At 39.4% G+C, this 26,113-nt stretch overlaps 1 protein-coding gene across 20 annotated transcripts; it reads right to left on the bottom strand.

The window, feature by feature from the left end:
* Window positions 1–1,792: 1,792 nt before the first annotated feature.
* LOC126162058 (UPF0488 protein CG14286) lies at window positions 1,793–25,989 on the bottom strand. 20 transcript variants are annotated; one of them, XR_007535001.1, is made up of 7 exons: window positions 25,311–25,801; window positions 24,619–24,964; window positions 24,371–24,501; window positions 23,927–24,024; window positions 23,581–23,809; window positions 23,235–23,463; window positions 19,633–19,770 (listed from the first exon to the last, which is right to left on the bottom strand). XR_007535001.1 is itself a non-coding variant. In XM_049918309.1 (4 exons), the coding sequence occupies exons 1-4, from the start codon at window positions 25,823–25,825 to the stop codon at window positions 1,920–1,922; spliced, it is 537 nt and encodes a 178-aa protein (XP_049774266.1). In that variant the 5' UTR covers window positions 25,826–25,989; the 3' UTR covers window positions 1,793–1,919. The 20 variants fall into 20 exon arrangements, 1 of the variants encoding a protein (XP_049774266.1); XR_007535013.1 differs by lacking the exon at window positions 24,619–24,964 and adding an exon at window positions 24,965–25,062 and having other exon boundaries at window positions 25,409–25,801; XR_007534996.1 differs by having other exon boundaries at window positions 24,371–24,964.
* Window positions 25,990–26,113: the final 124 nt, after the last annotated feature.

Genomic DNA, 26,113 nt, shown 5'->3' with positions numbered 1-26,113 from the left:
TAGTATATTAGTGACCTGGTAGACAATATTAACAGTAACATCAGGCTTTTTGCAGACGATGCAGTTATCTATAATGAAAGACTATCTGAAAGAAGCTGCATAAATAGCAGTCACATCTTCACAAGATTACAAAGTGATGCAAAGATTGGCACCTTGCTTCAAGTATTCGGAAATTTGAAATTGTGCACTTCACAAAATGAAAAAAACATAATATCCTATGACTGCAACATCAATGAGTCACTGTTGGAATCGGCCAACTCATACAAATACCTTGGCGTAACACTGTGTAGGGATATTAAATGGGATTATCACACAGGCTCCGTTGTGGGTGAAGTCGGTAGTAGACTTTAATTTACTGGTAGAATACTGGGGAAGTGCAACCAGTCTATGAAGGAGACTGCTTACAAATCACTCGTGCGACCAATCCCAGAATATTGCTCAAGTGCATGGCACCCATACCAAATAGGACTAACAGGGAATATTGAATGTATACACAGAAGGGCAGTTCAAATGCTCACAAGTTTTTTTTAAACTGTGAGGGAGTGTCACAGAGATACTGAAGGAATTGAACTGGAAGACTCTTGAAGGCACACATCAACTATCGTTTCAAGTTAAATGGTGACTCTAGGAACATCCTAAAATCTCCTACATATCGCTCACATAGTGATCTTATGGATAAGATTAGAATAATTACTAACACACAGTGGCATTCAATCAATCATTCTTCCCATGCTCCATACGTGAATGGAATGGGAAGAAACCCTAATAACTGGTAAAAATGGGATGAACCCTCTGCCAAGTATCTCACGGCGGTCTGAAGAGTATAGATGTAATGTAGAACATCTAAGCATCTACGCTGGGGACAGGTTTCTTTACCAGAAACATAACAAGCGGCAAAGGCACGATTTCATTTCCTTATATTTGTTTTTGGTTTCTGTGTAAGGGATCTGCTTTGTAACTTTTATTCTATGATTTTTTTTCTTTCTTCAGTGAATACCAGGCAGTCTCGTCTCTAGACCCAGTGGCTCCCAGAACAGCTGATGTTGACTGCTGGAGACAGGCAGTCAGTGCCAGACTCATGGGCTGCTGTCCCAAATTTTCCGCAAGTCACTTCATCTCTGCTGCTTAATGTTATATAGCAAAATTGTTAGCATTTGTAACACCTCAAAGAGTTAGGCATCTAAGCTCAGCCCAAAGACGGAAGAACCCTTTCATGATATACTCACCTAGTGATGAATTAAAGATCGTAATGAAAGCTGAGGCTTATCAGTCTCTCCATTATGCCTTCGTAATTCCTCTAGATCAAACAGAAAGAAACACATTCTGATTTATAACTTCTTGAGCTCCATTACTAAATACAGCCAGATTATCAGGACAACTAGCCTCTGTCTGTCTTTTAGAAGAGTGGGTGTTGTTATTCCCAGATGGCACACCTATTCTGCAAGAAGAAATTTGATGTTGCTGAAGCATGCCCACAGCTTATGGTTACAGGAGGCTGGTGGCATTCACTACTCTCCAAATTCAGGAAACCTGTACCTAGTCAACAAAGACTGAGCTTCCTGAAGTATCCACTATTTGGCATCATCCAAGGAGCATGTGAGGCTTGCCGAATGCCACAGATGCTGCGAGCATTACCACCCCTCCCCTCCCCTCTCCTGTGCAAAAGTCTCACATTGCCATTTGAGTGATACATTTGAAACAGTTTTTACTTTTCTTTACAAAAATGTCTCTGCATGTTTTAAAAAGTTGTTAATAAAATGACAGATTTCTTTACTGACACACACATTTGCAAAACATAAATTTCCATAGAAAATTTATTTACAGAATTGGAAGTACAATAAACAAAGGAAATTTCAAATAAAATGTGTATGTATGTATGGAATATTGTTGATGACATCACAAAATTCTACATAAACCTGTCAATCAAAGTTGAATCTGAAACAGCTTCCATTTAATGCTTCATATAATTTTTTTCTGTCTTCAGAGGTTTCAGTACATTTTGCCTCATCACAGTTCTCCATCTCTTCTTTAGCATTTGTTGTTGTATTGCTGGACAATGAAGAACATTTTTTGAAGAAATGAGACTTTTTGTCTGGTGCTACAGCAGCCACTCTCAGCTGTGTTTTTGCTGAAATATACAACAAAACTAAGATCAGCAATAACTACCAAAGTTTTCAAAATAAGATCTGGATAACAATTTACAACCTTGAAACATCTGGTATACGTATCTGCAATTAGAAAACATGCAGGAGCAACATTAATGGGTACAGCTGGAGCAGCTGAAGACCCTAATAAACAGTGGAGTTGTTATCACACAGTTCACGTCAAATTGCTAACTGACGAATTGGAACAATACAGTGGGAACCTGTTCCAATATATAGTGTGACATTTCTGCAGATTGTACTCTACAGCCTCCCTCCCTCTGGTGTCTTTTTTTTTTACTTCCATGGGATTTGGGGGTGGGGATACAGCATGTGCACACCCATGTGTGCATTTGGAAGACGTTAAAACATAACAAATAAAAAGAAAGATTGCAAGTAAATGTAAACAGATAAGAAAGGAAAATAATAGATCATAATTCTGGTTGGATGGAAAGAAATGACAGTGATAGGCTGAATATCAGCACTTTGAATGTGGAACGATACTTACAAAATAAGAGCCAATGTATTATGAAATATGCAAGCAGTGGACCGCAGTTGGAGACTCAACAGATTGTCAAGGAATAAAGATATAAACTGGCCCACGACTTGAAGTGTTAAGTTCGGTATTTTCTTTCTATATGATATACAGGCAAACCACTCAGAACTGACACATGTGAAAGAGAAAGACTTGGTTGACACAAGAAACCTACAAGAAATGATTGATTTCAAAGCATTTCTGTTACTTTCAAATGAGCTGCTGTATACTTTGTGTACAGAAAGAAAACAAAACCAAGGTAGAAGATATGGCATGATTTCAAAAAGTAATTGCCATGACTACTAATACATCTACCCCACTGTGACCCAAGACAGTCAATGCCTTCATGGAAAAATGTTTACAGTTGTTTATTGTACCCTGGCATGCATCTCTTCATCCGAAGCAAATCGACAGCCACAAATGTCTTTTCTCAGGGCTCCAAAATACTGAAATTGCACGGGCAGAGAACAGGGACTTCCCAGCATAAATTTTGCAGTGTAGTCGAAACAACCTTAGCAAATGTGGACAGACCTACAGAAGTTTCACTGGGAAGCCCTTACACATCCTGCATACAGTTCTGATTTCTCCCCACACAATTTCCACATTTTTGGAGACCTGAAGAAAGAGATTCATGGCCATCAATAAGCCAGATGATTAAGTGCATGCCTGGGTACAATCATGGTTCTGTAGGCAACTGTAAACATTTTTCCATGAAGACATTGACCATCTTGTGTCACACTGGGGTAAATGTATTAACAGTTATGGTGTTTACTTTTGAAATAATAAATAGTTTACTTACTTTTTTCCATCTGTCTTGCCTTCATCTGACTGTCTCTTATATATGATGATGATGGTTGTGATGATACCTCATATTAACATAATTTGGCGCCTGAGTGATCATCAATTCCTTAACATCATTTTTAGCAGACTGAAGTGTCAAAATGAAACTACCCAACTAGTGCAGAAACATACACATGTCAAAAACTGAAATATATCCATTGTAACTGAGATTATGAATAGTCTTCACAAATATGAATTGTCATTAGCATGCAACCTCATGTTTTTATGAATGAGTGTTTCAAATTTCATTATTTTCTTTTTCCTACTATGGTGTGGTACTACCTAATGTATTTATCTAATGACTCTAGATTAGTTTACATAACAAAGTATAAAAAGGTTTTCTATGTTATAACTCAGAGGGCAAAACCTTAAATGTATGAGGGGAGTCCAATAAGTACTGCAACACTTCTTCTGAAAACAGTTTGGTTTTATTCAGGATTCCAATACACCATATTACTCCCCACTCTTTTGGCTACAAAATCTTATTTTTCAACATAATCTCTGTTCAATGTGAGGGCCTTGCACCACCTTACTGGCAGGGCCTGCATGCCTGCACGATACCCTTCTACTGGTCGATACCTGAACCAGTCTTGCTACATCATTAACCTCCCCATCACCCACATACTACTTCCAACAGAGTAAATCCATCATTAGGCCAAACAGATGGAAGTCTGAAGGTGCTGCAAGAGCCGGGCTGTAGGGTGCATGAGGAAGAACAGTCCAATGAAGTTTTGTGAGCACCTCTCAAGTGCGCAACCTTGTGTGAAGCCTTGCATTGTCATGGAGTAGTTCATGTGCATTTTTGTGGCCACAAACATGCTGAACTCATTTCTTCAATTACCCGAGAGTAGCACAACACATTTCAGAGTTGATTGTTGCAACCTGAGGGAGGACATCAGACAGAATAAAGTCTCCAGAGTCCCAGAAGACGGTCACCATGATTTTACCAGCTCAGGATGCAGTTTTGAACATTTTCTTTGGAGGAGAGTTGGTGTGTCACCAGTACATGGATTGCAGTTCTGTTTCTGGTTCGAAGGGATGAACCAATATTTCACTGCCCGTGACAAATGTTCAAACAAAAAGGGTCATGATCAGCCTCAAAACGCGCAAGCAGTTCCACATAGATGGTCTTTTGTTGCTCTTTAAGACTTTCTGTTAGATGTCGAGGACCCAGCCAGGTACACACCTTTGAGCACCCCAACTGACGGACAAGTGTGTCAGCACTACCAACAGAAATGCCCAGCTGAGCATGTGATCCATCGATTACCTTGAATGAGAGTGTCTGCACATTCCAACATTACATAAGTCACAGCTGTGTGTGGCCAGCTGGCACACAGGAGATCTGACAGGTTTGTGTGACCTTGTTGCAATGATGAGAGACACAATGCACAATGACTCAAGAAGCTTTTGTTTACTGCCAGGTCTCCTTAAACACTCTGCAGGTACCTATGAATATTTACAATGCTCTGGTTTTCTGCCAAAAGAAACTCAATGACAGCTTTCTGCTTGAATGCAACTCCATTGCAGATGCCATCTTGAAGGCTAGTACTGCACTGCCACCTATAAGAAAGTCATGAAACTATATGTGCTGAAGTGGCAATTCCCCAAAATGCCCAACAAAAAAATTTGCGTTTTTTCAACCACAATTGGACCAGAAAAGAAAAGCGTTCATTACTTACTGAATGCCCCTCTTATATATGTGCCTAAATTGGGGGCTGAGTTACCTTCTCCAACATATTTCGCCTTGCCTGCTCTGCCCCAGGAAGAAACAAAGTTTCAAAAGCAGGACAGTGTCACGTACTTTTAAGTTTGACTGTTGGCAGTACCAAATATTTTGCCCCTGAAGCAATTCTGTCTTATTATTTGCACCTACTATGCTTTGTCATGTCCTTTCTAGGTATTACATTAATCTGATGGTTTCAAAGCACTTTACAATATAGCACAACAGAAAGAAAGAGATAACAATTTCTAAAGCATGCAGTAAAATTTGCAAATTTTTTTTCAAATGAGTTATTATGGTACTCATATTTAACATTCCCTAAACAAATATTTTTGTCAGTTACAATTTACACTGCTAATTCTACACAGTCTTTCATTTTATAATTCTTTCTGGCTGCAATCATAAGTTTCAGAAATCACCTTCTATCAGCCATTTATCCTATATCAATTTTGCAGTTTCCCTTCACAGCAACTTTAAATTTTTGTTGTATTTTCTCAAGTTCTACATTTCTTCTTAGGCCAATTTTTTGATAATCATCAAATTCAATTAAATCATTTTTCTAAAGAATTCTTGAGTTTCCAATTCCTAGTTCTACCATAACACAACTTCTGCTACAAAGACAGACAACCACTTCACACAAGATTAGTGGTGTAAGCACTAATTAAAGTATATATCTAATTTTAAAAGATATCATACTCTTGTTAAATTGCTTTTCCTCCTCCGACATTTTGACTCTGTAGTCACCAAATGTTGTCCTCATAACTTGGCGTTTTTTTATTAAAGGTGCAGTTTTGCTCTTTAGTACATTCAATGCGCGACTGGCATCTTGAGCTGGAACAAAAGTAATTTAGTTATACTACCATAAAGCTACGCAACGTATGCGAGTTGCAAGCAACACTAAAGATTTATATATAATACTGTGATCACAGACACCTCTGCAGTCTTATGCAACACAAAATGCAATTGTTACAGGTTGGGCAAGGCATGAGCCATTTACATTGGAGTAGTTTCCAGGGAGCAGTTGGTGCATCAGAAAGAGTATGGAATGGTAATCTGAGGGTTGTATCCCTATGCATAAACATTTTTTCCTTTTTATTTTTCAATTTTTACATTCCTTACACTGAAAATAAACTGAATTAATGCTCAATATATTATATCTATTAATACATTCACAACAGGCATTTAAAAAAACAGGGAAATTTAGGTTTGCAAATAAATTTCCAGGAAGGGACTGAGAAGTGTACACAAGAAAGTTGTATACAAAATTAGATACTTGCACTATTTTACTGTTGTGATTTATGCATGTTGGTATGATATTCATAGTAAAAACAGGGGAAGAAATAATTTTCTCAGCACCTTACACATGTTATAATTACATCTAGTTCTTTTATAAGTACATAATTGTTTTAAAGTTTCTACAGAAAAATAAACTTGATTTACATTTATAATAGGTACACTCTCAATGCACTGTTTGGCAGTGAACCATGTGTAACACACCATTTCACCAAATATCGGCAAGGATAGCTGATGTACAATGGAATGTACAGCCTCATGGGGGATGCGATTTCTTTTTCTCTCTCAATGAGATAAGAGCAGTTTTGAAACTTTTCTATCAAATTCTTTGCCTGACAATAACAAGAAACATTGTAAGGTTGCACTAGCAGAATGTATCTGGAGAGTGGGGGATCATTTTAATACTGCACAATGGCAATCCTTCACCATCTTAAATATCTAATCCCATGATTGTGGATATGTTTGTTTTTGCCAAGAGTAAATTAATAGAGGAAATTCGTTCCCCTGCATGTAAGAGTTCGTTACATCAGTCAAAAGCTTTTTCTTTAAGACTGCTTTAAGTTTCCCTGATTGTGATAAGTAATGATAGTCCCATACTTTGCCACATAATCATCCACCATTGTTTGAATCTTCAGTTTAAAGGGCCAATACTCTCTTATTGGCATATGTATACTGTTGGCAATAATTTTCCAGAAAGGTTACAGCATACTGCACTTTATACAAGTGGCTTACTTTGTTCATATACCGTCATTTCACAAGAACTACTTTTTCCTCTCAATGGTCCAGGATTTGGTTATATGTCAATTGCTACTGGCAACCTGCAAAGAGAGCATACAAATGTGAATATTTTTTTTGTACGTGAGGTTAAAAAGAGTATTTCAGCTGATGTCAATGAATGAGGATTCTCCACTTGCCTGTCTGGGGGTAAGAGCCCGAGCCCCACTCAAAACTTCTCTTCCCAGCAAGAGTTTCCTCTAGAGTGGCAGTCTCTCTTAAATTTCCAAATTTCTGTTTGATGAATCTTATGCTTTTGTTTGACCTCTCTGATCATGTTTCTGAGGTTTTGAATTCCAAATCTAGAAACTCACTCACAGCAGCAAGTGCCCATTGTTGAAAGTTTCTCGTGGTGACTTGTTGGTTACAACTCTGCACTTCTACAAAGTTATCATATGTCCAGGTAACAACAGTATTACATTTATCCTTTCAGGTTACACGATTTATAATGAGTTCTTCCCAAATTTTCAAATCTTGTGTATTCAACGGTTTTACATTTATCCTTCAGGTTACGTGATTTATAATGTGTTCTTCCCAAATTTTCAAATCTTGTGTATTCTTCAACTGATGTTGTCCTTTCGCTTTTACATTCTCCAAATTTTGGGTGGGTTTTTGCAAGATTAACCATTGTGACTGAATGGAACGAAATCTAGATATTCTCATTTTTTACATCAGTGAGTCTTTTATACACACTTACAGCTATAGTTTAAGTGAAGTGACTCTGACAAAGGAATAATCCCTGTTCTCTTCTTTGGACCTGGAACCATTACTGGAGCCAACCGAAATGATCATCTCTTCAATTTGTTCTTCCAGCAGTCCATCATGAATCCATGTCTTCTCAACATACCTTCCTGGTATGGCTGACTACACGAGACCACAAAACATAATCAGTTTTTATGGTTACATTTCAATTATTTAACTTGCTGATATTCTAGGAGATGATTGAGGTGTGTAGCTCCTGGTTTCAATTCTACATAATGTCAGGCAATTTGGACAAGTTTGCCAAAAAATAACATAGTCAAAACACACAAAATACTTTTAAAATAGGTTTAGTGCACAAAACCTGATGTAAGGCTGATGCTAGACTGACATGTACTAACTGCTGCCACGACTACTGTCACTAACGGTGTTATAAGATCCAACAATTACAGAAGCTTTTTATATATTGTTTAAATCGAGCATAACTGAACTTAAAATTTAAATTTATACACTTTCATAAAACTGGTTACAGATTTTAGCTTTACCAATCATGACAATATCTATGATACACTTACTAGTTGAAAAATCTGTTTTCATATTAAAATTTCATGAAACATGCATCATTAATAATGCCTTAATCTTTTCTGTTAATTGCTTTTCAATTACAGTACAACTTTTGTTCCTAACATGAATCCTGCAGTCAGCTCTATCATAATTACTATTACTCTTCACTGTATTAATCCCACAAAGAATAATTTCAGCCTTCATGTTTACATTATGTTTAACACATTTTTGGATTGCAATACAATCTTCTTATAAATAGGTTGTAACTGAATATTACTGGTTTCATTTCATCATAAGTTAACATGTATTCATACATAAATTAAGCTAGCAATGTTACAATTTAAACTTCTGCATGCCCTTTGCATAAACAACACAGCATGATGGTATAGCAATTTCTGATATGTGTGGAATTGTATTCTTCATTTAACACTGTCTTATTCTGCTACATTACAACTAGTCCTGTAGGATAACATCCGCAATGGTTTCTTTTAACAGCATTTCAACCTCACTGAGCATAAGCTGCTGCTTGTTTCTTGCCCCATTATCTTTGACCTCGACCCTTATATGCTCAATTACAAATTCCATTAACTCTACCTTATTCATTCCAGGTTTTATTTTATTCAATACAACAATTCTTTGTACTCAAAGTAAAATATCCACTTCCCTCGACTGTACTGTTAGAGCTTCCTTTATCACAAGAGAGTGGTATGTCACATTGTCCATCACTACTGTCGAAATCACAGGAATATTTTGCCACAGAACACTAGAAAACCAGTCCATGAAAATTATAGCATTCATTTCCTCACAACAGTCACTTTACTTCCTGAAGTGGACCAGTAATAAACAGAGCCAGTGTAAAGCACCATTAACCTGTCACCCTCTCCTAATGGTGCTTTCGTCATTCCTTGTCCTGCATGGTCCATCCACCCCTTGGTCAACATGAGACAGGCGTAAACCCATGTCTCATCCAACCACACCATGTCTTCAAATGAAATGCTTTTTGTGGCATGCAGATATTGGTACCTCGAGACCACTATGTCATTTCTCTCAATGATAAACAACTGAGACAAAAACTTTTCATGCAGTAAATTACGCTTGTAAAAACAATCCTGAAATGATGACCTACTCCTATTGAATAGCTCCACTCCTTTGGTGTTAAGAAGAAGTTTATTTAAAGAGGGTTATTCCTTATTCCACAAAATTTCACGATTGCAGCCTGATAACATCAACTTCATGCCATGATACTTCAGCTGACAATCACTCAATCATCTTCAGTTGAGTGTTCTGCTGGAGATCGTTAGTTCACAGCACTACTTTTATACCAAAAATAGGTGTGACGATGCATATGCAAAGACAGCCACTATATAAGTGACCTCTGTCAAGTTACTCTCCTTCAAATATTGCTCCATCTATGGCGCGCAGGCCACGAGAGTATTAAATTTATGATGGAGTGGAGAAGGGTGGCTGTCTGCCATTTCTGGACATCTTGGAACCGGATCTAAAAGCACAACAGGATGGGGAGGGGGGGGAGAAAGTAACTTGCAGTCACATGGGAGGGGGGGTGCCTACCCTAAGGGGATACACTCTCCCTCCCCCCAACCCTGAAGTGGAGGACTGCTATAGTTTAGTGTAAAATCTGCTCTCCCTCAGAAAAAGTAACACTTTGGTAGAGGCCATCTCATCATCCACAAGGATCGCAGATAGTGAGATAAACAGGCCTAGAGCTTGCCACAGACCAGCCAGCAGGTCGCACTCAACAAGAAAATGTGCTATCGCCACTAAACTACAGCAGTTACAGTGAGGCGTATCCTCCCGACGCAGAAGGAACTGGCCGATTCATAGTTGGCAACACAATGGCATCTGTTTTGAGGGGCCTGGGAAGATGCATGCCGCACCTTAGTGAAGATCTGAAGCCTTGGAAAGTAGCTTAACTTTCTGCTTATGCTTGTGAGACTTCAATTTCTGTGAAGATTTCCCCATTTTATCTTCAGTGTGGGAACCACTGGTGCAGAAGGTATAGGGGGCAAGGCAGCTGGCATTCCCTCCCCCAGCTCTAGGACCAGAGTCAGGACGTGTCGTGCAAGATCATGTCACCGCATAATGTATGGACAGTGACACACCAGTCACAAAATCTGAGACTATGTCACTCAAATGAAGTCTTTCAAACTTTTTCTCTGCATCTAGATATGACAGGCAGTCAAGTGTTTTATACTCTTGAATTTTCTTCTCCTCTTGAACACTGAGCACTGCAGTGAATGAGGAAGGTGCAGTTCCAGAGAGTTGACGCATTGAGGGGGTTTGGTCACAAGGGCTGCTATTGTGGGATGCCCGTCCACATGCTCTACAGATAGCCTCATCAGAACAGTGGGAGGATGTGTGTCTGATACTTTGGCACCTAAAAAATCTCACTGGAGGAGGAAAATAAGGCCCAACATCACACCTATAAACAATGACCTTCACCTTCTCAGGAAAAATGTTGCTTTCGGGGGCTATGACAAAAGCTCCAGTGTCCACTCTATTAACCTTAGGTCCCTCCTGGATACAGAGAAGAAAATTGGACTCCATGCCATGGCAGATTATTACACAGCTCTTCATCAGCTTGTAGCATTAAGTCCAGATGCAAGAAACACCTCGAATTCCTACTGAGCTTGTTATGAGAAGAGATGGTGACTGGTATATCTCCTCTCTTGACGCAGAACTGAAGTGCCAGTGATTGATCAGCAAAAATCCATTTCTGATCTTCTCTATTAGAGCAACTTCCTCAGACCAATCTTCAATATTCTCAATGAAAAACAATGGCTTCGTTGTAGCGAAAGATCCACCATCAGTTCAGGAAAAACCAAGAACTCGGCAAACTGTCCACTTCCTTTTCTGGTTACCTGACACTTAATCTTGAGGCAGAGTCAAAGATGCAAATGCCACAGGATAGTAAACCTCTGCATTAAAATCACAATTACTCACTGTCCAGATGGCCATGTTGGCACAGCCACAAAATCCTTTTCCTGTGTATGCATCCAGCTCTACTTTATGCTTATTTGGTTTACTACTTACCCAGCACCACCTGTTACTTTAAACCCACTCACATAAATACATGGAAACTGCTTCCAATTTTAAGATATGCTAATGGAGATGTAGATATTACTTCCCTACTATCTACTACTGATCGTTAATTATAGTCTCCCAAACACCAACAGTGCTCAAGAGTGGGTTGCACTAGCATTCTATATGCTGTATCTTTTATGGCTGAGCTACATACACTCAAAATTCTCTCAACAAAACGAAGCCCAGCATTCCCCTTCACTACTACCAACCTGACATGCTCATTTCATTTCATATTGCTTTGCAAAATTACACCTATATATTTAATCACTGTGACTGTGTCAAGCAATACCCTGCTAATGCTGTATTCAAACATTATAGGACAGTTTTTTTTCCTATTCATTCACATTAAATCATTTTTTTTTCATATATTTAGAACAAGCTGTCATTCAACACATCAACCAGGAATTCTAAGTCATCTTGTACACTCAACAATGACACCTTCCAGCACATCAAAGCATAATCAGCAAACAGCCATAAATTGCTGTTCCTTCTGTCTGCCAGATCATTTATGTATATACAGAATAAGAGTGGTCGTATAACACTTCCCTGGGCACTCTTGATGATACCCTCGTCTGTGATGAACACACACATTCAAGTACAATGACCTGGGTTCTATTACTTAAGAAGTCTTCGAGCCACTCACATATCTCGGAACCTGAACTGTATGCTTAGACCTTCATCAACAGTCTGCAGTGGGGCACCATAGCAAATGCCTTGGGGAAATCTAAGAATATGGAATCCACCTGTTGTCCCCCATCCATGGTTTGTAGGATATCATGGCAGAAAAGGGCAAGCTAAGTTTTGGACAAGCAAAGCTTTCTAAATATGTGCTGATTGGTGGACAAAAAATTTTCCATCTCAAAGAAACTTATTATATTCGAACTCTGAATGTGTTCAAGAAATTTGCAGCAAACCAATGTTAAAGACATTAGTCTGTAATTATGCAGATCTGATCTTTTACCTTTCTTTTATATAGGAGTTAGCAGCACTTTTTTTCAGTCACTTGGGACTTTGCACTGGGTGGGAGATTCACGATAAATGCAAGAGAAGGAAGGGGTCAACACCACTGAGTATTCTCTGTAAAACCCAATTGGTATTCCATCTGGACCTGGTGACTTATTGGCTTGCAACTCTTTCAGCTGTTTCTCTATGCCAAGGATGCCAATTTCTGTCCTCCATGTGGGAGTCTGTACGACAATCAACCAACAGTATGTTTCATCATACAATGTATGATTTCATGGCTGGTACTGATGTCACTTAAAACTTCCAGGCTGTTACACCATAGTCGATGTATATAACTTTCTCCTAATATTTCCTCCGCGACAGCAAGACACATCTTCAGAGGTAAAATGGTGAACTCGAGGGAGCATCGAATATAAAGTTATCCATAAACAAACTGGCAACAGCTGGATTAAGAGGACTGCCCATAGCACCGTGTCAGTCCATTCATAAAATCATTATTGTACTGAAAATAGGTTGTGGTGAGGCAGAGTATGAATAACTCCACAACCTATTTTCAATACAATAATGATTTTTATGAACGGATTGATTGGGTAGCTATGGGCAGTCCCCTTACTCCAGCTGTTGCCAATTTGTTTATGAAGAAATCTGAACAACAGGTGTTATGGACTGGCAGAAAAAGACAGTCAGGTGGTACTTCTATGGAAATGATACTTTAGTAGATGGACACATTGTGCACAGCAATTTCATGCATTCCTGGTACATCTCAACAGTACCAATCCAAAAATACAATTTGCTATGGAGACAGAACAAAAGCCAGCTGAATTTCTTGGATATGTCTGTTGTCAAACGAGGGGATTGGACATTGGGTCATATACAGGAAAGCCACATATATTGAATGTTACTTGCATACAGATTTTAACCACCACTCCAGACAAAAAATGGGGCTGATTAAAACCTTGGTAGATAGGATGCACAAAATTTCTGAACTGGCTTACCTAAATGATGAGCTTGAAAATCTATGGTCGACATTCAAGAAGAATAGTTGTTCTAACAAGGTTATAGATAGAGCACTTCGCCCTAGGGAGAAAATCAGGATCAATGAGGAACGATGGCCACCCAAAGGGAAAGTTTTCCTTCTGTTCATCAGCTTGATTACAGATTGTATTGGGAAAGTTTTGAGCATGTACATTCAGATGTACCACGAAGATAAAAGAATATTTAAGACCAGCAAAAGATATACAACATCCCTTGCCTACACCGGCTATATATAAAATTCCCTGTAGTTGTCTACTGGTTTATATCGGCACCACAAAATAAAGTGTTAACACCCATCTCATTGAACACAGGAGGAATAGCCACGTAGGATATACAGATACATCATCCACAATGGACCACCTTTACCAAGAGGATGATCTTGAAATAAAATTCACTGAGACGAGTGCCATATCAAAATCATCGCATTACCATGCAGATGTGTAAAGAGAGGCTATTGAGATTTATAAACACCATAATAATTTTAAGAGAAAAGAGGAAGGTGTTAAATTAGACAAAATGTGGATGTCAACATTGCAACTTAAGAATGATGTCTCATTACTTTCAATTGAGAATGTTGGCAACACAAGCAATAATCTTGTCGCCGACATCACATGATAGACTGTGGTGCCCTCTAAACTGCCTGTATATTCGGCAATCCCTCGAGTTCTGGTTAAAGTTTGTGTACATTGACAACAGCCTACTAGTCCCGAAGCTTTAAGTGAAAATGCTATGTTTGCATGATCCTCCTGTGTAAATGATTTCTTAAACATGAAACTTAAAACTTCAGCTTTCCTTCTGTTGCCACCCCAGACTGTTTGAAGAGTCACTAAACAAAACCCTTTAACCTGGTTAGCGATTTGTGATTTTATGTATGACCAGAACTTTCTCGGGTTCTTCACAATATTTTTCACTAAGCTATGATGGTGAAAGCTGTTACATGCTTCACGCACTGAACTTCTTAAGGAGGCATGAATTTCTACTAACTTTTGCCCATGAACATTTGCACTTCCTTTTTTGAACCAAGAGTGCAACAATCTCTGTTTCCTCAGCATTTTCCCAATGTGATTATTAAATTATTAATGCTGAGGAAACAGAGATTGTTGCACTCTTGGTTCAAAAAAGGAAGTGCAAATGTTCATGGGCAAAAGTTAGTAGAAATTCATGCCTCCTTAAGAAGTTCAGTGTGTGAAGCATGTAACAGCTTTCACCATCATAGCTTAGTGAAAAATATTGTGAAGAACCCAAGAAAGTTCTGGTCATACATAAAATCACAAATCGCTAACCAGGTTAAAGGGTTTTGTTTAGTGACTCTTCAAACAGTCTGGGGTGGCAACAGAAGGAAAGCTGAAGTTTTAAGTTTCATGTTTAAGAAATCATTTACACAGGAGGATCATGCAAACATAGCATTTTCACTTAAAGCTTCGGGACTAGTAGGCTGTTGTCAATGTACACAAACTTTAACCAGAACTCGAGGGATTGCCGAATATACAGGCAGTTTAGAGGGCACCACAGTCTATCATGTGATGTCGGTGACAAGATTATTGCTTGTGTTGCCAACATTCTCAATCGAAAGTAATGAGACATCATTCTTAAGTTGCAATGTTGACATCCACATTTTGTCTAATTTAACACCTTCCTAATTATTAAATTATTAACCCACTTGGCACACACATCTCCAGAGCACGATTTACAATCAGTTCAAACATTTCATATAATTCCCCTACATCTGTCGTATTAGACCTAAACGAAGTCAATTCATTTATCAAATGAGATGCTAGTAACTGCTTATGTGCTTCTTCTAGCACAAATACTCCCCTAACATTCTTGACAGATTGATTAGTTTTAGTAGCCATCGTTGGTATGGTGACAACTTTATCAGTAATCTCTTCTCTATACTGTCACCGCCAATAAGATTAGGCCTGTTTGTAGGTACAAGTTCTACAATATTTCCACCATCTGTGGGTTGTCTAACCAGCTTTCAGAAAACTGTGTTCAAATGTACTTCACAAGATTTTCCGTCCGTATCACCTGCAGTGAATCTATAGATGTCCCAGTCAATACTCAATGTTCAGAAGATTATAGTCACCTGCAACTAATACTGCATGATCTTGGCATTTTCGCACTGCTGAGCGTAGACTTTCCTTCAATGATTCTACAATAATTTTAGCAGAACCAACTGGCTAGTAAATCATTTGATAATTAACTTGAGTTCACCTAAGCCTGCTACTTGTGTCCACTTAACTTCACAGTCAGACTCAATTTTGTCCTCAACAGACAGAATATTTTTGCTGACGGCAATGAACACTCACCCTCCTACAGCACCTAACTGTCTTTTTAATATACATTCCATAATATGCTAAACATTTGAATAGTCCAATAATTTACTGTTAAAATTTTGACAGTTGAAGTGCCTATTTTGTACACTATCTGTTTCCACACTATGCATATCAGAGGACCTAAAACTAGTGCCTAGTCTTAAAGAAAAAACCTTTGCACTCCACTACCTGAGTAGCAGCTTTCTTTGTGTAGAGCTTTCCTGACCAATCAAGAGCAGTTGTACAACTCTACACCCCACAACAGAGGTCTGGAAATCTGCAGCCATGACCACCACAGATTCAACGGAGCCTCTGGTTTAGACTCTCCACTCGGCAGCAAACCAAAGGACCCTGATCAACTCTGGGTACGATGCTGCAAATTGTGAGCTTTCTTTGCACTGCCGACTACCACACCCTGCCCCCTCCTTAGCCACAAGCACAGTGTCCTCCATGTCTGGATGAGGCCCCCCAGTAAACACACTGAGTGAATATTGGAACTTGGAGTAACAAGTGCAGTGAATGCGGAGTCCTGTGTTGGGTACACTGGGAGGTGCCCACACGCAAAAGAAGAGACACCTGAGGCACCCCACTGCTAGGGCCAGTTTATCCACTGCTGCCACACCCCGAGGCAGCACCCTGCAGACTGTTTAATGTGTCCATAAGTATCTTCTGTTGTTCACAAACTGCAGCCTGCTGCTCCTGAGTCTGCATACAGCATGCACGCAACCTATCCGTCCTAGTACCACTAACTTGAGTATCAAACAATGAAAACAAATAGAAAAAGCTATTTATGTGATTCACTAGTCTCCTGGTGCTTCACCAATGGAGGCTGGCAGCTGACTGGTTGTGATCAATGGTTATTGGCCATCTAACATGAATGACTACAGCACTATAGACCATGTGAGTGTAAACTTCATCTTTACTAAAATGTCTGGCAGATTTGCTGTTGAAATGTTGATGTCATCTGTAAACATGATATATTTGCACTCAACACTATTCACAGCAGCAGGCAGATCATTATTAAAAATTAGAAACAATAAAGGACCCAATCCTGTGAGATTCCTTTACCAATAACACCACAGTCCGAGACGACAGGTGGTCCTGATTCGTAATCCACAACTTCCATAATTACTTTCTGCTTCCTGTTAGATTTTGGCAGGTTACCTAATGAACCCTGATACAATACTGCTGGGCTTACTCTGATAGTAGCTGGTGAGCCACTCAACTGAAGGTATTGTAGTCAGATCACAGAAGACAGCCACTGGTGAACTGTCCTCCTTTACTGACTAAAATATCTTCAAAAATTTGAAGACTTACTGTTCAGTCAATGCTTTTTTTTAACCAAATTGTTTTCTATATAAAATACTACTGCCTGTTCAGTAAATGCCTTTTTTTAAACCAAATTGTTCTTTATATAAAATTCTTAAGTGTTCAACGTTTTTGACAATCCTTACATTCAACCATCTGTCAAATACTATTGAAGACACTGTAAGATGTGAAATCAAACTGTAATTGTTCATCTTTGAAGCACCCTTTTTTTTTAAATAAAAAAAGGTTTAAAAGTGGGAATAAACCTCAGTAGATTGCCAAGTCAACGAAGTGGCTCAGTATTAACATATTTGCTAGAGTATTGTTTCAGTTGCTTGCTTGAGGTATTGTCCGAGCTAGATTAAGGATAATTTTTTAATGACACAATGGTATTCTTAAGTTCTCTGGTTCTTATACATTGTCCAGTCACATTAATGTGACCAGCTGTCAAAAGCTAGAATAATCATCTTTCACAGTGCATACTGCTCTGTGACATGCATGAAGAGAGTCAGTGAGGTTCTGGAAGGTGCAATAAGGATGTGGAGCCATGTCAACTCCAGTGCCATGGCCAGCTATGCAAGATTTCTCAGTTGGGGATCCATGGCATGAACAGCCTGATTGAGATGGTCCCACAGATTCTCAATTGGGTTTAAATGCGGTGAGTTTGTTGGCCAGGGAGTATAAAACTCATCCTGGTGCTGTCCAAACCATGCACATAAGCTGTGGGCTGTGTCAAACTGCATTGTTCTGCTTGTAGATACCAAGGACAAATAAACTGCATGTAAGGGTGGGCATGTGCCCAAGGATAAATGCATACTTCTGTTGATCCACTGTGCCTTACAGAATGAGATCACCCGGAAATGCCATGAAAACATTCCCCAGATCATAACACTTCCTCCTCTGGCTTGGGCCCTTCCGACGATTGTTGCAGAATATTTGTTTTCATATGTTTCATGCCACACACGCCAACAGTCAGCTGTCTGACAGAGCACAAAACATTATTTGTCTGAAAAGGCTGCCTGTCACCACTCAGTGGACCAGTGGATGTCCAGTTGTGGTACTGGCATGCAAATTCAAGTCTTTGTCAGTGATGAACAGCATTCAGCATAAGTGGATGAAGCTGGTGCCTGCTGTGGAGGCACATACCCAGCAATGTCCACACTGAATGATTTTTAAGTATAAACTGTTGATAACCACTTGTTTCACCTGGTTGGTCAGTTGCTCAACAACCACATGTCTAATCGCTAGCAGACATCTCTGCAGCCGTCATTCAACCTTGTTATCTATGACCCGTGGTGCACCACAGTTATTCGGTGCCAGTTTTGGATAGTGCCATTTTTCCATGCACAATACACTTTAACCATGGTAGCAAGCAACAGTTTACAAACTTAGCCGTTTCCGAAATGCTTCCACCCTAGGTCCAAAGGCCAATGATGATGCAGCTCCGAATTTCAGATAAATCGCTCCTTTTTGCATTACAAAAACAACTGCACTTTTTCTTCCCCTCCTCCCCCCCCCCCTTTCCTGACACGCTTCATATACCCTCCACTGTTAGCACTGCCAATTGCCATCTATGTGTGGTTATTGCACATTGACTTTAAACTGAGGTGGTGGTCACATTAATGTAGAAAATAACATTTCAGTGTAGTGTTTAGATCTTGCTATTTGTTAAAATTGACCGCCTCACAAAGATCTGACTTACAGCCTGTGTGTTCAGTGACACTTAGGAAGTGTTCATTGAAGATCTTAAGGGGGGGGGGTGGTATCACTAATTATATATTATTGTGGTTAATGACGATGTAGGAGGCCTTTAGGGGAACAACACCTGTCTCACTTTTTATAACATTCCACATACCTTTGACGTTGTTAGTTGAATTATTGGTTATGCCCAACACACAGGGTTGGAAAAGTGACATGCCTTGCGAGTTAGTGAAGACAACAGATGTCAATAAAAATGAATGTTACCAAATCAGAGTGCTCTGTGGCATAGCCCAAAGTCTACATTCAATCCATTTCACACACTTCTTGTTATAAAGGACAGACTACAAGGTAACTCAAAAAAGCTGTAATACATCATAGACAATAATATGACAAGCATTTTGATAGATAACCTATTATGTTCATAGATCATACATCAACTACGGGGAAGGGAGGGCGCAGCTACTCAATTTTTACCACATCTTTAACCATTCCTATATAACCTTCACACGGCTTTTTAATTTTTTTATTCTCTTATGTTCACAGAATTAGCGTTACACACACACACACACACACACACACACACACACACACACACACACTCTCACCTTGCCTTGGAGTCATTTTATCTGTATGAAGCACTGCCTCCAACTGCCGAATACACCAGTACAATTCTAACTGAAACTGCTGTGTCTGTTCACTGCTATCTTCTGCACTTGCAGCAATTTGGTCATTACCATTATGGATTGGTTTTGACCCATTTTTACCCTTGGAAGTGTGACCCTATGAAAAAGACAGATCACATTTATTTATTTATCAAATAACACTTTATCATACACCCTATAAACATTCTATCATACTGCAATGCCTATCACACAAGGATGTAGCTATACATACGTAAACAACAGTGTGTTAGTGTGTTATTTGAAGCATTTCCTCCAAATTTCCTTGAGACAGTTTATTGATGGTCACCATAAAATCCAACTGGACAAGTTGGTGCCTAATGATTAAATTTCATTAATAACACTTAAGATCAAATTCAACTAGATGTCTTCACATTTTCTTTCTTTCTTAATTCGCTCCTGGTGAATACCGAAGCAGTTCCACGAACTGCTGTCTCACAGTTGTCAACATTCTAATAACACACACACACACACACACACACACACACACACACACACACACACACACGTATGTACTGGTGGTCAGTTTCTCGACACACACACAGTACATAGCACTGTCCATTCAATGTCGTTTAAAAATAAATAAATCAAAATTATAAGAATATGCCTGCCAGTTGAAGGAAAACTCCTGATCTACACCTCCACGTGGTAGAGTGTCAACAGTGTCACTTCATGTGATGGCTAACATAGACATGGACCGAGGGATGACAGGGATAAGTCATCACCCCAGCATATGCTGTGCAGGGCACCCTCTTGTCCTGGAAATGAGAAATCATTTCCAAAGGCAGTAGAACCAGCTGATTTACAATGGCATAGGATGTGAAAGGCAAGGGGAAACCACCATATTAAAGAAGTACGGTTATCCCAAGCATCAGCAGTAAACCATGCCAGTATCTTCTGTAAAAGTTTCTGGAGATAAAATAGTCCCCCCAATCAGATATCCGGGTGGGGACTGCATAAGATACAGACAAGGCGAAGAAAAAGAATCCAAATTTTAACATAGCAACTTGGAACATGAGAACGCTGCTTCAGTGTAGCAAATAAGAAACTCTAAAACTTGAAATGCAATGATTGGAAATCGATATCCTAGGCATATCGGAGATGAGATGGCCCCAACCAGGTGATTTCTGGTCTGAAGAATACAGAGTCATTCACATTGGAACCGACCAAGGTAGACCAGGAATGGGAGGAGTTGGAATAATTTTGAGGAAAAACTATGGCTCACGTGTCAAGGGATATGTGCAATATAGCTGTTGAATAATGCTAGTCAAACTTGAAACTAAACCAAAGGACACTCTGATAATACAAATATACATGCCAACATCCAAAGAAGAAGATGCAGTCATTGCCGAAATATATGAAGAAATAAGTAATGCAATGAGAAATGTTAAGAGAGATGAGCACATGACTGCCACTGGGGACTGGAATGCGATTGTGGGTGAAGAACCGGACGAAGGAATTGTTGGCAAATATGGACTTTGACGAAGAAATGAAAGAGGAGACCGACTAATCGAGTTCTGCTCGAGGCACCAATTAGTTGTTGCAAACACACTTTTCCAACATCACAAGAAAGAAGATACACATGGAAGGCCCCTGGAGAGCTGAGGAGGCAACAGATTGATTACATTCTAGTGAAAGCACATTTTAGGAACCAGGTAAAAGATTGCAGGAGCTATCCATCTGCAGACATAGGCAGTGACCATAACCTGGCCCTGATGAAAAGTTCACTCAGATTTAAATGTTTGAAGAAGAAGCCAGTAAAACTTAAATGGGAACTAGAAAAACTGAAAACAGAGACTGCCAAGGCACTATGCTCATGAATGGATTACAACAGATATTATTGAGCCTATAGAAGACAGGAGATTAAACAAAAAATGCACCTGTTGAACAAGGAAAAGCTGCATACAGAAGACTACGGAATTTAGTCAATAGGTAATCTAGGAAGGCAAAAGAAAATTTTCTTGAGGAAGTATGCAGGGAAGTCTAAAAAAATATGCAGAATGGATGAACTGATTTAGCCTACAGAACACCAAATAAATTTTGTAACAAACGTAAAACAACACTCACAGCTACATTAGAAAATAAAGAGGGGAAAATGCTGTTTGGTGAAGAGATGGAAAGAATACACAAAGGAGTTGTATGCCAGAACACCTCTTTCGGAGGAAGTAATACAAAGAGAAGAGGAAGTAAACGAAGATGACAAGGGAGATGACATCTACATCTACATCCATACTCCGCAAGCCACCTGACAGTGTGTGGCAGAGGGTACCTTGAGTACCTCTATCGGTTCTCCCTTCTATTTCAGTCTCGTATTGTTCGTGGGAAGAAGGATTGTCGGTATGCCTCTGTGTGGGCTCTAATCTCTCTGATTTTATCCTCATGGTCTCTTCACGAGATATACGTAGGAGGGAGCAATATACTGCTTGACTCTTCGGTGAACGTATGTTCTCGAAACTTCAACAAAAGCCCGTACCGAGCTACTGAGCGTCTCTCCTGCGAGTCTTCCACTGGAGTTTATCTATCATCTCCGTAACGCTTTTGCGATTACTAAATGATCCTGTATCGAAACGTGCTGCAAAAATAATTTGACAAAGCTCTAAAAGAACCACACGACAACAAACCAACGGGTATTGAAGATATCTCTGCAGAACTAATAAAGAATGCTGATGACAGCATGAAAATGATACTCCTTAAACTTATTACGTCCATCTATAACACAGGAGAGATACCGACAGACTTCCAGAAATGCATCATTGTTCCTATAGAAAAGAAGGCAGCGGCTACAAAATGTGACCAGTACCGAACTTTAAGTCTAATATCACATGCATGTGAAACTTGACAACGGGAAGAGAAGAGAGAAGATGGGTAAAGGCCCAGGAGATGTGGTACTACGGTATAGAAGGTTGATGATGATGATGATGATGAACAAAGTAACACATGAAGAGGTGCTTAGAAGAGTCTAGGAAACCAGATTTCGGTGGAGGCACATCCAAACAAGAAGAGAAACTTTTAGGGCACATCCTACAACACAATAACATCGTTGGAATAATAGCAGAAGGAGCTATTGAGGGAAGGAATCAGTGGGAGCGACCAAGGATATCATACATGCAACAGATCATTAATGACACTGAATGTAACACATACACGGAATTGAAGAGGAAGGCAGACAAAAGAGAGGAATGGTGCTCTGCTGCAAACCAAAGTCAGGGTTGAACACTAAAAGAAGAAAGATGCAGCCTGTCAGTCATCATCAAATGGCTTTACATAAATATTATACAACTTTCTCAGCGATACACATTACGGATATTAACATCCTGGGGTTCAAATTCACAGAACGCATACAGCTAACCCAGCTGCCTGCGCCACGCTATACGGGAACACTGAGTAGTCAGTGGAAGCCAGTACAATGTTGCCTGGGTCCATTAACTGAAACGTTTCAATTACATTGTGATGTTTAGTTATAAAACACTCAATGCTTTGTAAAACACTCAATGCTTTGTATAGCATGTAGCTTCTCTACATATATCAGATGAACTATACTGATCGATTAATATATACTTTTACCTCCAAGTCTTGAAATCTTCCGTTTCTAAGACATCGACATCGACGTGCCGTTAAACCCTAATCTTCCTTCCTTTTTTCTTCAAACCTCACTTGCTAACCTATACATAACTCAAGTACGAAACCATCACATTCACAGAACGCATACAGCTAACCCAGCTGCCTGCACCACGCTAGACGGGAACACTGAGTAGTCAGTGGAAGCCAGTACAATGTTGCCTGAGTCCATTAACTGAAACATTCCAATTACATTGTGATGTTTAGTTCTAAAACACTCAATGCTTTGTATCGCATGTAGCTTCTCTATATATCAGATGAACTATACTGATCGATTAATATATCCTTTTACCTCCAACTCTTGAAATCTTCCGTCTCTAAGACATTGACTTCAACGTGCTTTTGAACCCTAATCTTCCTTCCTTTTTTCTTCAAATCTCACTTGCTAACCTATACATAACTCAAGTACGAAACCATCACATTCACAGAACGCATACAGCTAACCCAGCTGCCTGGACCACGCTAGACGGGAACACTGAGTAGTCAGTGGAAGCCAGTACAATGTTGCCTGAGTCCATTAACTGAAACGTTCCAATTACATTGTGATGTTTAGTTCTAAAACACTCAATGCTTTGTATCGTATGTAGCTTCTCTATATATCAGATGAACTATACTGATCGATTAATATATCCTTTTACCTCCAACTCTTGAAATCTTCCGTCTCTAAGACATTGACTTCAACGTGCTTTTGAACCCTAATCTTCCTTCCTTTTTTCTTCAAATCTCACTTGCTAACCTATACATAACTCAAGTACGAAACCATCACATTCACAGAACGCATAGAGCTAACCCAGCTGCCTGCACCACGCTGGACGGGAACACTGAGTAGTCAGTGGAAGCCAGTACAATGTTGCCTGAGTCCATTAACTGAAACGTTCCAATTACATTGTGATGTTTAGTTCTAAAACACTCAATGCTTTGTATCGCATGTAGCTTCTCTATATATCAGATGAACTATACTGATCGATCAATATATCCTTTTACCTCCAACTCTTGAAATCTTCCGTCTCTAAGACATTGACTTCAACGTGCTTTTGAACCCTAATCTTCCTTCCTTTTTTCTTCAAACCTCACTTGCTAACCTATACATAACTCAAGTACGAAAACATCACATTCACAGAACGCATACAGCTAACCCAGCTGCCTGCACCACGCTAGACGGGAACACTGAGTAGTCAGTGGAAGCCAGTACAATGTTGCCTGAGTCCATTAACTGAAACGTTCCAATTACATTGTGATGTTTAGTTCTAAAACACTCAATGCTTTGTATCGCATGTAGCTTCTCTATATATCAGATGAACTATACTGATCGATCAATATATCCTTTTACCTCCAACTCTTGAAATCTTCCGTCTCTAAGACATTGACTTCAACGTGCTTTTGAACCCTAATCTTCCTTCCTTTTTTCTTCAAACCTCACTTGCTAACCTATACATAACTCAAGTACGAAAACATCACATTCACAGAACGCATACAGCTAACCCAGCTGCCTGCACCACGCTAGACGGGAACACTGAGTAGTCAGTGGAAGCCAGTACAATGTTGCCTGAGTCCATTAACTGAAACGTTCCAATTACATTGTGATGTTTAGTTCTAAAACACTCAATGCTTTGTATCGCATGTAGCTTCTCTATATATCAGATGAACTATACTGATCGATTAATATATCCTTTTACCTCCAACTCTTGAAATCTTCCGTCTCTGAGACATTGACTACAACGTGCTTTTGAACCCTAATCTTCCTTCCTTTTTTCTTCAAACCTCACTTGCTAACCTATACATACCTCAAGTACGAAAACATCACATTCACAGAACGCATACAGCTAACCCAGCTGCCTGGACCACGCTAGACGGGAACACTGAGTAGTCAGTGGAAGCCAGTACAATGTTGCCTGAGTCCATTAACTGAAACGTTCCAATTACATTGTGATGTTTAGTTCTAAAACACTCAATGCTTTGTATCGCATGTAGCTTCTCTATATATCAGATGAACTATACTGATCGATCAATATATCCTTTTACCTCCAACTCTTGAAATCTTCCGTCTCTAAGACATTGACTTCAACGTGCTTTTGAACCCTAATCTTCCTTCCTTTTTTCTTCAAACCTCACTTGCTAACCTATACATAACTCAAGTACGAAAACATCACATTCACAGAACGCATACAGCTAACCCAGCTGCCTGCACCACGCTAGACGGGAACACTGAGTAGTCAGTGGAAGCTAGTACAATGTTGCCTGAGTCCATTAACTGAAACGTTCCAATTACATTGTGATGTTTAGTTCTAAAACACTCAATGCTTTGTATCGCATGTAGCTTCTCTATATATCAGATGAACTATACTGATCGATCAATATATCCTTTTACCTCCAACTCTTGAACTCTTCCGTCTCTAAGACATCGACTCAACGTGCTTTTAAACCCTAATCTTCCTTCCTTTTTTCTTCAAATCTCACTTGCTAACCTAAATATAACTCAAGTACGAAAACATCAGCATAATCTACTAATACAAGCGTACTTTTCTTGTCTGAGGCATTCTCGATTATAATGTTTTCCAATCACTTGTATATATGTATGCTCTTTTTAGATCTACTTTGCACCTTAGTACACACACACACACAGCTAACCCCACACGTCGAATTAGTTGCAAACAATCCGCTTCACACTGAAGTCACTTAAAAACTGAGGAATGGATAGAAGCAGTGCCACCTAGTAGCTGTGGTGCAAAACCAGGGTAACTTCACTAACTTGTGTCCATAGAGTAAGTATGTATTATGTTTGTAAAGGCGCGTTTACACTAAGTTCGCAACATTGTACGGAACAT

The sequence above is a fragment of the Schistocerca cancellata genome, chromosome 2, assembly GCF_023864275.1.
Source record: "Schistocerca cancellata isolate TAMUIC-IGC-003103 chromosome 2, iqSchCanc2.1, whole genome shotgun sequence".
NCBI lineage: Eukaryota > Metazoa > Arthropoda > Insecta > Orthoptera > Acrididae > Schistocerca > Schistocerca cancellata.
This window is presented reverse-complemented; position numbering and strand designations above follow the sequence as displayed.